The sequence below is a fragment of the Phocoena phocoena genome, chromosome 3 (assembly GCF_963924675.1).
Source record: "Phocoena phocoena chromosome 3, mPhoPho1.1, whole genome shotgun sequence".
NCBI classification, from domain to species: domain Eukaryota; kingdom Metazoa; phylum Chordata; class Mammalia; order Artiodactyla; family Phocoenidae; genus Phocoena; species Phocoena phocoena.
Window position 1 is genome coordinate 118,907,865 of NC_089221.1, and position 15,202 is coordinate 118,923,066.

General features: G+C 49.7%; 1 protein-coding gene across 2 annotated transcripts in view; it reads right to left on the bottom strand.

The window, feature by feature from the left end:
- Positions 1-3,328: 3,328 nt before the first annotated feature.
- Positions 3,329-15,202, bottom strand: part of DIAPH1 (diaphanous related formin 1) — a 93,470-nt gene continuing 81,596 nt past the window's right edge. For both annotated transcript variants that reach the window (XM_065874449.1, XM_065874448.1), the window contains 9 exons: positions 14,826-14,920; positions 14,399-14,500; positions 13,937-14,176; positions 13,675-13,804; positions 12,819-12,943; positions 12,021-12,185; positions 11,752-11,887; positions 9,747-9,833; positions 3,329-3,483 (listed from right to left, as the gene is read on the bottom strand). In XM_065874449.1, the coding sequence (XP_065730521.1) occupies positions 3,329-3,483; positions 9,747-9,833; positions 11,752-11,887; positions 12,021-12,185; positions 12,819-12,943; positions 13,675-13,804; positions 13,937-14,176; positions 14,399-14,500; positions 14,826-14,920 (1,235 nt within the window). The remainder of the gene's footprint in view (positions 3,484-9,746; positions 9,834-11,751; positions 11,888-12,020; positions 12,186-12,818; positions 12,944-13,674; positions 13,805-13,936; positions 14,177-14,398; positions 14,501-14,825; positions 14,921-15,202) is intronic.

The following is a 15,202-nucleotide window of genomic DNA, read 5'->3' on the forward strand; positions in this document are numbered from 1 at the left end:
GCTAAAATGACCACCCCGAGCGCCCTGCCAGGGGAGGAGGGTGGACTCTCCTCTGCCAGTCCTCCTCCACACCCCTCACCTCCCCCACCCTCCCTCCCAGGGGGCTTGGAATGCATGTGTTGGGTGGGGGGGAGGAGGGAGGCGGGCGGTGTCAAGGGGACAGAAAGGGCAAGACAGATATAAGATTGCCCGCAGGCGCAGATGCCCTCCCTCCTTCCTCTCTCCCTCTCTCCGTGCTTTACATTCACTTCTTGCCTAGCCCGTCTCCCGCCTCCTCCAGCCTCCTGGAAGCAAGGAGGGATTCGAGGTTGCTGCCGCCAAAGAAGCTGCAGGCAACAGAGTGGGAGGAAGGGGCGGAAGGACATAAAGACAGACCCATTGGGGTTTTCAGGGGGGTCGGTGAGGGCAAGGGCATGCCCAACCGCAGGGTTGGGGGTGGCTGTCTCTGGGTGTCCTCTGTACTCTCCCAGGGCCGGTCAAGCGGTCTCCCAGCTTCTGAAGTCTGTTGTCATGGAAACCAAGCCTTCCAACTAGGTAGGCGTCTGGGGGCGGCTTTCTTGCGTGGGAGGAAGGGTGGTGTGCGTGGTTGCTGAGATGGAAGCAGGGTTTTGTTTCTGAGAGCCAGGCTGCAGAGGGTGGGGTGCCGGTCGCCTGGGTTCTATTCCAGGCACGGAAGGAGACTGGCAGAGCGCGTGAGCAGCTGTGGTTGGTCGGTCCCCTAATTGGTATGTGTGCCTATACAGCTCTAAGCCAGAAACGCGTGGCCTCTGGGGGTGGGGAAGAAGGAGGCAGGGAACCCACCTCCGCATCCCCAGCCATACGATGGAGACAGCTGCACAGGCTGCAGGGTTACTCAAGAGGCTTTTATTTCCAGTTCCAGAGCCTGCCCAAATGGGTTTGTGGTTCCTCTCCAAGCCTTTCCCTGTCTGTTCTGGACCTGGTTTGTAAGATTTCTTTGTGCAGGTCACAATGTGCTCAAACAAGTCTGGGCTCTGAGCATCAAGTCACCTGGAGCATGACTTCTGTCTTTTGACCTCTGCTGGGCAGGCTCAGGTTTCCACCCCAGGGTAAGCCCTAGCCTGGAATGTGGTCTGTGGACACCAAAAGTGAGTGTGGGAGGGGAATACGGGAGAATGGCAGAATGGCAGTCATAGGTTTCCCTTAGCAAAAGAGGCACAGGTACTGCCAGGAAACTGCATGTGAAGTCTGGGGTCATGGGGAGGTGGGGTCCCAGAACTGATTCCAAGAAAAGGGTTCCAAGGCAAGAGGCAGCAATGTGGAAGGGTAGGGGGCTGAACTGGGGCCCTGCTCCTTTACAGAGGGCAAATGGCGGGACAGAAGCCACTATGTATGAATCAGTTCTAGCCCTGCGCCCAATCGTAGCGTCTGGCACCTTGAAGGTGCCGGCACCCTTTTGATGATTTTGTCAGGTCAATCGTGCTTGAGGCAGGACAAGAGTGGAGAAGCCTGGATGAGAGTGGAGAAGCCTGGATGAGAGTGGAGACAAACAGTTCAGAAATTCACAAACGAAGCTGTAAGGCAGTACTGTTTCAATGCTTTATTAACAGTTGGAAACAAACCCAACAAACTGGAGGTGATGACATCCCAGAAGCCCAAGAGGTGAGGGGTACAGGTTTGCATTTTGTCCCTTTTTTATTATTATTATTAAATGCATCTTAGCAAAAGTAGATTAAAAAAGAAAGGGTCAAAGCCCCAGATGTCAGCAGGGAGGAGGGACCTAGGGGAGCAGCAGGCCCCTGCACCGCGGTCCTCCCAGAAATAGTGCAAAGGAGCTGCTGTTGCCCCTCCACACACAGGCTCCAACAACCAGAACCCTCCTTCCGGGCCTCAAGGCCTCCCTGCAGGCGCCCTTAGGTCTCCTAAGCTCCCCCTTGCTCTAATAACTATACTTTTGCACCAGGTCCTACCAGTGCCATTCTCTCTCCCAGGGATGGGAAGCTGAAAGGAGCACAGGAGGGCAAAGTGTCACCTTGACCGGAGAATCTAAGCTTCCTGTGGCTGGGACCGCCAAAGAGTCTGGCCTGCCCACTGCAGAGAAGTAGAGCAGGGTGGGGCACAGCCTGTGCGCACTGCTCCAGAGTGGCCAGTTAGCATTTGCACATTTGGCTTGATAAATATATTAAATTTATAAAAACTCTGTCGTTTCAGAGCTCCCACTACTCTTAGGCCTGGTCCAGCTCAACAAGAGAAGAGTTTCCCCTTGCCCCAGAGTCAGATGCTGGGAGAGGGAGTCTGCGCTGGCCTCAAGGGCCCAGAGGCTTGAGGGCTGAGGTGGAGGTCCAGGGGCTTGTTCAGAATTGAGGCTTGTGGGGAGAAATCCCAGGGACTCTGGAACCTGCCATCAAAGCCTCTTATATTATGGAGGGGAAAGGAGGAAGGAAGAGTTATTTTTCTTAAAAAAAAAAATTCATATAAAAATAGATCCTTTTGCAAAACAATTTCTCAGCCAGGAGGCTCCACCTCCCATTTCCCTGGAGACAGAGGATAAGGTGTTGGGATGAGATGCACCAAAGCTCTAGGGAGGGCGGGAGAGAGAAGGGCCTGTGGCTCAGTAGCCTAGGGCTGGTGCAGAGGGTCCAGAGAGGCAAGGGCACAGAGCATGGCAGCAGACTGGGGGCAGCTCCCACCTGTGCCATGCCTGCCCGCCCTAGGCTCTGGCCTAGGCCACAGGAGAACAGATAAAAGTGGTCCAGGTTCTTTTTGTTTTGGGAGGCCTTTCCCAAAAAGTGGGATAAGGGGGATTTGCTCCCCACTTCCTTGGAAGCAGCTCCCAATGCCACACCCCTAGTAATAACAAGAGCCACGGGCAGGAAGAGCAGGGAGGCGGGGTGGTGGTGACAGCAATGAAAGGAGGGACAGAGCCCAAAGGTTCATCAGCCCATGCTGTTCTCAGGGCCAGAGAAAACACAAAAGAAAAGCATAAACCCAGCAAGACTGACCTAGGCAAAAGCCCACGGGAAAGGTAGAGGCTGAGAAAGCAAGTGGGGCCTTGTCTGAGATGAGGCCACGGAGAACAGAGGAGACACTTGGGGTTAAGGCAGCAAACACAGAGCCTGCTTTGGTAATACGAGAGCCAGGGCTGGCCAGGTTGGCCTCAGGCCTCCCCACCCTGCCCTTTCCTTCTGGCCTCCAGGCAGCTGAAGCTGTGTGTGATGTACAGAGAGCAGCAGGCTGGAGACAAAGATGGGGTCAAGGTGATGGGAGTGGCCACCGCAGAGGAATATCTCTGTGACCCTTCACCCACACGCTGCAGGGCAGGGACAGTCTGGAGCTCCACTGAGGAGCTGCCATGGCCCCAGGACCTGGCTTAGCTTGCACGGCCGAGCAACTCCTTGGCCTCCTCAAGGATGGTGGGGACTTCCTCGCTCTTGGACGTCTTGGCAGGAACACAGGTCATGGCATCGTCCCTGGTCAGCACTGATTCTAGCTGAGATATGGCTGCACACCCAACCTTCCTGTTGCCTGCAAGAGAAGACATGAGAGATCTCATCCATGGAAGGCCAGTTTCGAATTCCTATGGATCTCTACGGCAGATACTCGGCCAGAAGCCATGCACACATGGCGGCCCTGTCCAGTTCAGAGGCCCTTCTTTTGAAGAAGGAGGGGAAGAAAGCCAGGAACACATGGGAGATGCCTTTGCGACGGGGAGGGGGGCAAGCAGGGAATATGAGAGTACGGTACAGGTAGGAGAGCAAGCTCTTGAGTTCCTGTGTGAAAAGTAGTAAGAAGTTTGAATACAGCTAGACAGACACAGCGGAGTTCAAGTATCAGCAGTGTAACGTAAACAGAGAAGTACTCAAAATCTGTTTCCTCATCAGAGGGTTGTTGGAAGTAAACAGACTCAAGCTTAGTAAACAGTATTGTTTTTGTTTTCTTGGCAGTTCTCAGGAAGCTCCTAGGCCAAAATCACTTTCAGTCAGCCCTGGGCAGGGTTGTCCCGAGCAGAGGAAGGCCTTTAGCAGGTGGCCAGAGGGACTCCCGCAAAGAGGAGCTGCAGCCATGCACTGATGTCACATGATGCCACACTCGCCTGGGTCCCACCAACCCTCCCTCTCTCTCGCCGTGCCCACACGCTGAGCTCTTTTCCACCTCTTCAAGGGCAGCAGCGATGATCCAAATGCCAAGGGCTCTACAAGGTGTGCAATATGTGTGTGTGGGTGTGTGTAGGGGGAGGGGTAGTGAAAGGTGTGTCAGGGAAAGCAGAGCTGGGGTCAAGGATGGCCAGGACGAACCCTACAAAGAAATCTTAGCCCAGTGGGCTAAGGGATAGTGAAGCTTCTGTTGCCACCCTAAATAGGAAGAGAAGAACCAATCAGTCCATGAGTTTCTGTCCTAACTCCTGGGCGTCATCCCCAAGACTCTCATATTCATTCATGGAATCCACATTTATGGTTCCAGTTATCCTCAACAAGAAAGCTGTTCCTTGGGACCATGCCCATCTCATGCTCTCTGCCTCTTCCCATGCCCTACAAGCAGCGCAGAGAGACTGCAGGTCCCAAAGAGCTGCCTGCCAGGGGTGAAAGAAGCCGGACACAAAGGCCACAGATGCTATAATTCCATTTCTGTAAAATCTCTAGGATGGGCAAATCCAGGGACAGAAAGTAGGTTTGTGGTTGCCAGGCCTAGGCGTGGGGAGAATGGGTATGGGGTTTCTTTTTAGGGTCATGAAATGTTCTGGAATTAGTGGTGCTGGTTGTACAACCTTGTGAATATGCTAAAAAAAACACAGTAAATTGTATACTTTAGAAGGGTGAATTTTAGGTATGTGATTTATATCCAATTAAAAAACAAACAAAAACCAAAACAGCTTACTGGGTCATGGGAAAGCTGGGTGGAGAAAGCAGTGCCTAAACCTTAAAGAAGCAGAGACGGAGGAGAGAAGGCCAGCACTCCTAAATGCAGGACAGGGCAGCGGCAGGGCACGAGCAGGAAGGAAGAGGTCCAGGAGGGTCAGTGAACAAAGTGTCCACTTTGTCTTCTTGAGACGAGCAAAAAGCTTTAGCTGGGACGGAAGCCAAACAGGGTCAGAGGGCCCAGGTCTTCACTAGGGCTGTCAGCCTCTGCAGAAACATGACCCAGAGCCACTGTGTTCACACGGCAGAGGCTACCCGCGGGTCAGCTGGGAGCACACAGCACGTCCACAGGTTACCAATTTACAGGTCTCCTCCTCTTCCTCCTCCCAGGGACACGCAGGATTGTCTACCAAGAGGAGAAAGAATAGTGAAGACCCTGGCTGGCTGGCAGGCACAGGGCTCATCTGGTTACGGGGGAAGGTGTGTGACCAAGACTACAGGGTTTCACACAAACTACTCCTCGGATTATGAACGTGTAATGATGCCTCAGGGACGGACAGGGGAGGAAAGGGGTGCGTAGGAGTGCGACTAGGATGGTCTCCTATCTCCAGCAAAATCTTCCTCAGACCTGCTGAGTTTCTGCTCTCTTTCTGGAATACTCCCTTCTCTAGGACCCTACTTGTCATGTCCAGAAAAGGCAGTGGCTTGATTATCACTTTGCTGCTCATTTGAATTCAGTCAGGAGCAGGTGAGAAAATATTCCAACTATATTTGTGTGTGTGTGACTCAAGGAGTAAGTATATGTTAAAATAATTTCTGACTCTGGACCCAGGGAAAAGGAACACTGGGTCTTCAGGAACACCTGTCTTGGACAACATGGGAAAAGTCAAAGTACAAGTGTGAAGTATCTTCAGCTGTTTCTCTCTTTGGTTTCTGCCTCTAAACTAAGAAGATACCAGTTGTACCTAATCAAGCACGTCTCTGTATTTTCCTAGATTCAAAAAGCTTCCGATGCATTGCAGATTGCATAAAACCTGAGTGGATGGTAAGTCAGGAAAGTCCCTTTTAAGGCTAGAAGGTAGGTATACTAGGCATGGACCTGATGTGGCCTAAGGTCAGAATCAGAAAAGAGAAAAACTCTTGTTGGAACTGGGAACAGAATCGAGGAATCCTGGCTGCCACTCTGGCTTCAGGGCCACAGTTACGCTGAACAGCTTGACTATCCAGAAGACAACCTCTCCCAGCCTTTCCCTAACTTGGGTACTTGTTAGGACGATGAAAAGCAGCCACAGAAGCAGATATATATTTTGATTCTATGGGACCGGGGAGGATTATTAACTCCTAGTAGTCCCACAGACTGTGGGGAAAAGGGAACAATCTTGAGACATTGGCCAAAGCTCTCTGAGGCCAGATTTCTAGAAGTTAGGGGTGAGCTAGATAAAAACACCAGCGAAATCAGACATATAACACTAGTATGGATGAATTAGAAAAAGGTTAATGATTTGGAAAAAAGATATTTATAACACACAGGCTAGGAACTACTGCTAAGGAGGAAGTACTCTTGTTAATAAGCTTCCTTAGGGAAGAGGAAACTAGGACAGATGGGGCAATCATTACCATCCTAAAGAACTCATTATTGTCTACAACACTCCTAATTATAATTCCTGTCCTATTTTTACAAAAGTGGAGGGAGAAATAGTGGTGGTAGAGGATCTGCTCTTAACCTCTCTAGACAGGTGGTCTCTGGAAAACTCCCTGAAGCAATTTCACCATGTCCAGGGCTCTCCTTGCTGGAAGGTATGAAAGAGCATTTCTGGCCTACACAGAGGGCTCGCTGTCATCTCCTGCTCCTCACATAGGCTTAGTAGAAATATTCCTGGACTTGGATTCACAACAGTGGGTTACAGTTCTGGCTCTATCATCATTAGCCAGTTCTGTAGATCTTGGCAAGACCTTATCTGGGTCTCAAGTCCTGTTACCTACGAGAAGGTGAGATGCTAATTACTGGAGGGCTTCAGCGCTGGTCCCAACTCTAAGGTTCTATCAGTGTAGGGAGAGCTTAGCTGGAAGCTGGGAAGTGGCAGAGGGAAGGAAAGGGAGAGGGAGATGAATTTCTTTCTTTCCTTGACTTTTATCCCAGTGAGCAGATGGCCTGTATATAAGGAGCCACAATTCAGACATGGAGATAAAGTTGAGTCATTAAAACTACAAGCTGACTCAATCATCAGCCTGAAATAGTAGCTGTAATACAATCACATGGATTCTTCCCCTTGACACTCAAAGCATTGTTCTCCCACACCCTGCAGATCACAGCAGTTTACATGTCACTTTTAATGAACCAGCCCTGATAGTAACGCTCCTCTTCCAACCCCTCAATGGGTCTTTGTATACTGGTCACTCCCTCAGGTCTCCAGAGACCAGATGATGTTTTTTAAACATTCCTTTAAATCCCAGGGCAAAGGCTGTGTCTTTCAATATGAACAGCTGCCTTTCTGGGACGGAGGAGGGCTGTGAGGCAGACCTGCATGATAGTGCTTCGGTTTTTTAGCTCAAAATCAGTCAGCAGGAACAGTCAGAGACGGCCAGGCACTGGGTGGACCAGCTAAGTCTGGCAGCCAGTGAGGGAAACCTTTATAGTTTTACAACGTGGCCTTCTGGGTCCAGCCTCTTTCTTTTCTTCTCCTCTTAATCCTACTGTCACGGTAGAAAAAAAAAAAAATACTAAAGCTGTAAAGGGCCCTGGAGACCACTCTAGCCCAACTCTCATTTTAGACGTGAAGAAATTGAGTCCCAGAAACTTGTCTCAGGTAATCTAGGCAGCATCAGTTGGATGTGACATTGGGTCTTCTGATGCCTACCTAGGCCTGTGCTCTTTGCTCTCTACTGTGATGCCCTGCCTTCTGTTCATGTTTAATGGAAGGCCACGTCACTTTCTCAGAAATGAATGTACCAATCAATGTCTACAGGGGTTACCAGGGTAACTAGAAACGTCTCCCCTGATTCTCCCAGATATGTTCGGTGTGTTTAGTGACCCCAGAAAGATAAGGATACGAGATGGAGCCAATTTTAAAAGTACGTAGTTCTCAGTTTCACCTTCTTTTCGCTTCAGAATCTCCTAGTCCTTCTTGCACTGGGAAACAGCACTTTGACTGACCCAGGTCCTCTGCTGAAAGGTTAGGTTCCAACAAAATCCCTGCTTCCTCGGCCTGTAAGTCCTGGTTTCTCACTTGGGAAGAAGTGGAGAATGGGGCCTCTCCAGTAGAGGGAAGCCACTGATGTCTGGCTGCCTGTGTCCAGGAAGCATCTGGGATTCTGGTTTAGTTCTACAGGAAGAAGCTTAAAAGGGAATTCCCCACCAAAAGTCCGGTGAAGGTTGGCACTTAGCTGAGAGGATAGAGGAAAATAGGGAGAGGCAGTGTATTTTTGTTTATCTAGAAACGCTTAATGTCAGGCCACATCACCTTATATGGTGGGGAGGAAACAATGTCGCAACAATCTCTAAAGACTAAACACACCAAAAATACCACTAGCTTCATACTCTGCCCAAACCTAGATCTACACGACTGAACACGCTATCCCAGAAAGACCTAAGTCCATCACACTCACCTCTCCTCCCCTCCAGAAAGCCTGTACTCAGAGGATGCCAGGAAATAGGTAAGAGTTGTAATGAGGGATTCTTCTGTTTAGGGCAGGTTCTGAAGTCCTAGAGCAGAGCCCTCAGAGGGAATTTCCCTCTGGGTATTCAGAGTATTGGCAGAAGCAGGCAGTCAGCCATTCACGAAGAAACTCATAGTGATCTACAACGTCTGGCCCAGGACACTGACTCTGTGTGGGCTAACATGCTCCATACCCTTGATCATAAGGTCACCTTCACAGGCTGTGACGGGTACTATAGGTCCTACAGATACCACTGTTAATAGCTAAGCAGTGTCCCAAGCAAACCACACAACTCATCTGTACAATAACGTTGAAGTGAAGCTCCTATCACACAGGCCTACAGAACACACCAGCCAGGGAATAGGGAACATAGCTTAAACCACCTCAGAAGTACAAACTCTTAATGCTGCCTTTTCTGTAATGCCCACCCTTCAACCTAGGAAAGAAGCCATCATGCCTAGCCCCAAAGGGCCTTCACCAGACTCAGTGGTGCAGGTCATGAGGAGTAGCTTTGGCCATACCTTCTGGACCAGCCTCTTGGCCGCTATATACTTCCCTCAAAGGCAGTTTAACTGTTGATCCGTCCCCATACTAATGCCTGGATCATTTGTCCTCCTATCCCCATAATTCTTCTTAGAGGCTCTGGCTCAACATAATCCACTTAAATCTTCTGAAGGTCGGGAGAGGAGGCTGCGGGGGAGTAAACGGGGAAGGCAAGTGCAGTGGAGGCCAATTACACCCAAGAAAAAGGCAGGTTTCAGACATAGCACAATCCTTCGGTTGCGATGCTCCTCTACATTCTTACATCTGGGGAGAATGATGCCTAGCCTTCTCTCTATAGGATTCTATACTTTCTATTCTATCTCTTCTGCTTGTGAAGCTGAGAGTAAGGACTCTTGACTTATTTTTTTTGTATTCCTACATCTAATGTACAGTTTTGAATTTACATCAAATTTTTTGTTCATATCTCTGTGTCCTGCACAGTGGTTTGCTTATTCTACGTTTCTGCTTCAAGAATGAGGAGAGATACAAGAATAATCAAATGTAATATCTGTTGCCAGTCCCTCAAGTCCTAGTTCTCCAAGTCAGCACTTTCTAACATGGTTGGAAGAGGACTAGGTAATCCACTCTAGATGCAGGGACTATTGTGGGGAAGTTTCTAAACCCTCCAGAACATCATTACCTGCTCATTAGCCCGAGACAAGCAGGACCAGGAGCAGAGAGGCCTCACTGCCTTCCTTCAACACACAGGCTGGGCTCCACTTGCTGACTTACCCTGACGGGGTCCTCTCTTCCGCCGGAATGCTGCGCCTGACTGCAGGGCTTCCAGGAGACTGTCCATCACACCTGTCTCATCGCCCTCTGTCATGAACAAAAACGGAGATGTAAGCTCTTCAGCCCGAGTAGCACTCATGTGTTGAGCCCCACAAAAAATGCACTGCTACTGAACTGCTTGCCCTCGCCCAGTTTCTCGGGGCTCGGAGCACACGGAGGGCTCAACCTCAAGTCTCACAGCCCATGTTTACTCGTGTCTGTTTGAAAACAAAAGGTTTCACTGGTTACCAACCACTGCAAACCTTGCATAATTTTCCTGCAGTGCCCTCCTCCCTTCCCACCCCCATCAGAACTAGCACAGAAAAGTGTAGACCTGCTTGACTGCAAGACTGGGATACGTACAGAGACTGGGATTATGACATTAATAAAGAACTATATCACTCTCTATTTATCCTGAAGTGTTTCACTCCAATTTACATAAACCTCTCACGGAAAGCCTGCTTTCAGTTTCAGAGCAGGGCTGAGGAAAGATGAGAGACCACTGATCGAGAGTGTATTTCACTTAAGTACTGCCCCCAGTGGCTGCATCTTCCGGAAGTCAGCTCTGCATCTAAGAGGAGCTTCTGGTTGGAATACAAAGAGTTAATGTAAAATCCTTATTCCAGCCCGCTCCGTTTCCATGGCAACAGCTAAGGGTGGTGAAACCTGAAACTGTGAAATCCCTAGGAGCCTGGTAGGCTGCCAGCCACAAGGCTGGGCTCACTGCTCCCAGTGCCGCCTGCTGGCCAAACACCACCAGTGCAGCTGCCCTACATTCCAACCTCATCTGCTTGCCCTTGGGGACATGGACCAGGGCAGGGTCCCCTGCGCTGCCTGACGACTGTGTGCAGCCTTCGAATCAGCTGGACTCCCACAAATCAGCTGGACTCCACCTTTCCCTATTAGGTCCTAAACATTAACTGGGGACAAAGCCTAGAGGCCTGGGGAGAATGGGGGAAGGTGAAGGATGCTTGGTGCGGGCTTTTTTAATGGCATTACTAGAGCAAAGTTTGTGGCTTATATACAACTGGAGCAAGGGCAGGGGAACTGCTTCCCCAAAAAATATAAAGAAAAGACAGACACGCAGGCAGTTCTGCTGCTTCAGGTCCCTGATCGTGCCACAAAGAGAAGTCCCCGGGAGCTGGAGTGTCAGAGCAGCCCTCACCACTCGTGCTCAGCAAAGCATGGATTCTTGCCAGACCCAGCAGCCCAGAGAACCTCTTTACTTAGATGGCTCGTAGCCCCTCAGGTTCAAGAAGGGTGGCACCAGCTCAGGGCTGTGTGCAATGGATGCTGGATTTCCGCTGCCCACAGAGAGAGCAGCCAGAGAGGGGCAGGGAGTCGGCAGCAGGAAAGAAGCAGAAACAGGAAACAGAGGGCCAGTAATTGAGGCCATATGTTTCAACAAAGACATGCTTCTGAGAGTGAAAGAGATTCTGCTGAAGAAAGAAGAGGGTGGCCAGCTCCCCTGCCCCCTTTCCAGAAGTTCAATCCATTTACAATCTGATAGGTGTGTACAACTGTGCTGAGGTACTGGGGACACAATACTTAGTGAAATGAGCAGAAAGAGAAGGCAAGCCGTTAAAAGACAGGAGCAGGGCCAGGAAAACAGTTTGGGAAAAAGAACGAAAGATGTACTAGAGGGTATGAAAACCGGACGGGGGAATTTTTGGACAGGCAGAAGGCAAGAGTACATGTTACAGCAATACTAAATCACTGGGGAGGTGAGACATAACGCAGAACCAGCAAAGGAGGGAAAAAACTGAGAGTCGAGCACTGGAACGTGCATGTAATGGAGTCGGGGTTAACGTCCAGCATCAGGATCGTGGAGGAAGAAGGCTGCCAAAAGTCATTTGCCAGCAGTTGAGCTCAGACATGAGCTGTTCTCTGGCCTCTAGACTCTAGACAGAGAAGCCTTCCAAATGTGCCTGTATCAACCCATCGGCCCTTTGCCTTCGCTTCTTACCAGCATTCATGTCTATGAGCTGCTCTCTCTTCTGCTGCTTCTCCAGCCGCTCCTTCTCTGCCTTCTCCTTGGCCAGTTTTGCTCGCCGCATCTTCTCCTCTGTCTCCCGCCGCTTCTGGTTCTCCTTGACTGCTTGCTGTGGGGGAAGAAATGAACACGTGGGCACGTATGCACTCACACATGTACACACCCACCACCAACCAACATGAACCCAGTGGAAAGTGAGAAAGGCCCACGAAAGCTTCAGTCGGCAGATATACCCTGCTTACCACAAACATATTCTTAAAGTTGTGCAGGTCCATGAAGAATTCTTCCACAGACACCTTCTTGGGGTCAAAGAGGAAGTACTCGCCCAGCTCCTTATAGAGCGTCTCCATGTTCGAGTGCATCATCCGCAGCTTGTTGTACTGTTCCTGTGCCTCCTTCACAAAGCTGTGCAGCCAGAGAGTGAAGAGCCAACACCAGGAAGCAGACCCACTTCTCTAGCCCTGAGGACGACTCACAGATGGGCACCGGCATGCACGAGGATGCGCAACGCGGCGCATTAGCAAAACCCAGAAGCAATCTAGACACCCAAACGGGAATGGTAAACCATCAACTATGGTATTCCTAAAGAACAGGAAGTGGCAGTTTAAAGAGGGACTGTTCTGCATATACTGCTATGGAAACAGGGCCAAACATATTAAGTGCTAAAGCAATACAGTGCAATTTTTACTAAAATACATTCATTAGGGTGCAAATCAGAGAGAAGTCCAGTGGCAGTGGTTATATTTGGGAAGGGGAGGGAGAAGGGAATATGTATGTGTGTGTAGTATGGGGTGTGTGTGTCTGGCAGGTGGGGAGATGGGGCAGAGGGCAAGGGAGACTTTTACTTTATCTGCATGGTTTGATGCAAACCACAAGAATGAGAATGCTTTCAAGAACTATGCATTTAATGAAAAACCATTTTTTAATGAAAAACCATTTTTTAAGGGAAAATTGTGTATCATCGTATCTATCCTGTTGTCCCCCCACGGGAAGTTCTTTTTTTTCCTAGGGGGCAACTCCCTCCTTTCAAGAAAGGATATGGTCATTTTTTCAACGAACTTGTCTTTCTCATCTGTGGCAGCTGGAAAATTCTGAATATCACGTTCCACATCAGAAATCTGTTTCTTCATCTGATCTAGGTTCTTTTGCAAGTTTTCAGCAGAAACTAAAAAAACAGACAGCAAGAGCTTTTACTACCTCCAGTCTCAAAACCCTATTCTGTTTTTCAGGGCACTGCTCCAGTCTGTACATCCAGCTGGTACTTAATTATTTTAGCCCTCTCACGTGCCCTCTAATTGTTTCACACAGCTTTTCAGTGAAACTATAAATTACTTGATGATTAAACCTCCAGCCTCCATAAGCTGTACAATACTAAGAAGAGAAGAGAGGCTTCATTTAATTTAACAAGAATCTATGAAATCCCCCGGGATCTTGGTCTCATTTATTTTAGAGAACAGGGTTTGGGAGGAAGGAGACCTTACACAGAAATATAGAGGGTGGGCAGAAATCTGTTCCCATTTCTACTGAATGCTGCTTTTTTTCTTTGCCTAGTCCCAGGATGGTGAGGCCTGGTTTTTGCTAATCCAGTCTACGCTTTCTGAATGAGAAAAACTGTTGACTTAAACTAAAAATACCTGCCTTTCTTCTAGTTGTTTTTTGGTGTCTGGTGTTTCCCTAAGAAGGGAAAGAGCGCTTCCCACTTCTGTACATGGAGACCTCTCTTCTGCCCGATACTCCTCCCTGTGGCTTAGACATCATGCCTGTGCTCTCTCCCGTTCCTTAAAATTGTCTGAACTGAAAATGATCTAAAATCTAGACTGAGTCTTCTTTCCCTACCCCGTGCAGAGGTTTCTGGGGCTTGGAACCACCTTCTAGCTTCACCCCAATCTGCCTCACCTCGGCTGGCTTTCTCCACGTGGGCAAGCTCATCTGGAAACTTGAGGACCTCGGGATGGTCATTCTCACACAACTCAGCCAAGAAGTGCAACAACGTCATCTTCTGATCTGTGGACTTGGTGTCTCGAAGCTTGGGGGAAGAGGAGAAATGGTGAGTCCTGACACGCCCACGATCACCTCAGGCTGACAGCAGTTGGCCACACTGGGCTCCTAGAGGCCACAGCCTTCCCTTCCATCGTCCTGCTCTAACCCCCTGGCTCACCTTACAGAGGAAGCTGATATTGAAGCCGAAAGCACCAGCATTCCTGGAACCAGCATTCATATAGTTTCCAACAAGCAAGGTCAACTCCAGGAGGCTAGAGAAGTTCTCGCTCTTCCGCAACTCCTCACACGCGGCAGTGACAGAAACAATCTCTGGCTTGATATTCTCCACTTGCTCACTGAACTGCAGCTTGAAGAGGATGGCATTGAGGCGAGGCCGCAGGCGGGGCACAGCGCCCATCTGGGGAGGGACAAGCAGTTCCGTTATAGCCAACAGAGAGACAGGAAAGGAAGAAGAAGATACAGGCTTAAGCCCCCTATGGCAGAATCTGAGTTCCAGGGTAGGGAGGAGAAAGAGAGAAAGATGGGTTCAGAATAGACAAGAGGCCAGGAGCAAGTGCCCCGGATGCTCTCGGGGAAGAGGGGGTCAGAGAAGAGTCTGTGTGCCACAGGCCTCACTCACCACCACGCCGAACTGCTCTGACTCAGCCAGATCATCATATTCGTCCTTCAGTTCGGAAAGCATTTTTAACTGCTCTGGCTCTGGCATCTGCTTAATGAGATTCTGCAAGACAGAAGGGACTGTCTCAGTTTGAGGGGGATGAGCTGACAACTTGAGCCTCCTGTCAGTCCCTCGCTCTGCCCAAAGACCACTAAGAAGGAGACACGGGCTGGGGTAGGGGGTGGTGGGGGAGGCAGCTAGTGACATGGCAGGACTTTTGAAAAATATACCAGAAATAACCTGATCACCAGAGAGATGGAAGCTTATATAAAGCCAGCATTCTTTAAGTCCACGATGCTTACAGAGTCCTCGTCGTCTAGGCGGAGAGGAGACAGAGCTAGTGTATAGCAACGCAAAGAGCCAGCTCCAGAATGACCCTGCTCCTTACCTGGATCATAGACTCGGTCAGAACAGCCTCATTCACCTCCAGGATGACATTCTTAATCTCGCGATAGGGCATGCGGAAGGAACCCAAAAAGATTGCTGCCAGGAAATGAGATGTAAAGACATGTTCTTCTCAGTCTCTTCCCGCTTCCAGCCCACCCTACAAACCTACGCTGGACATCCTTCCTGGGAGTGCTCTCTTAAAGTCATGATCTGAAACCTCCACCAGCTCCCCACTGCCTGTATAGTTAAGCTCCAAGTTCCTGAGCTCAATGTTTAAGGTTCCCACCTCCCAACTCTCCCTCCCACGAATCCCCACATTTATGTCACACGCCAGCCACACTGTTCCAAGCACCACATTCTACAAACACCTTGTCTTTG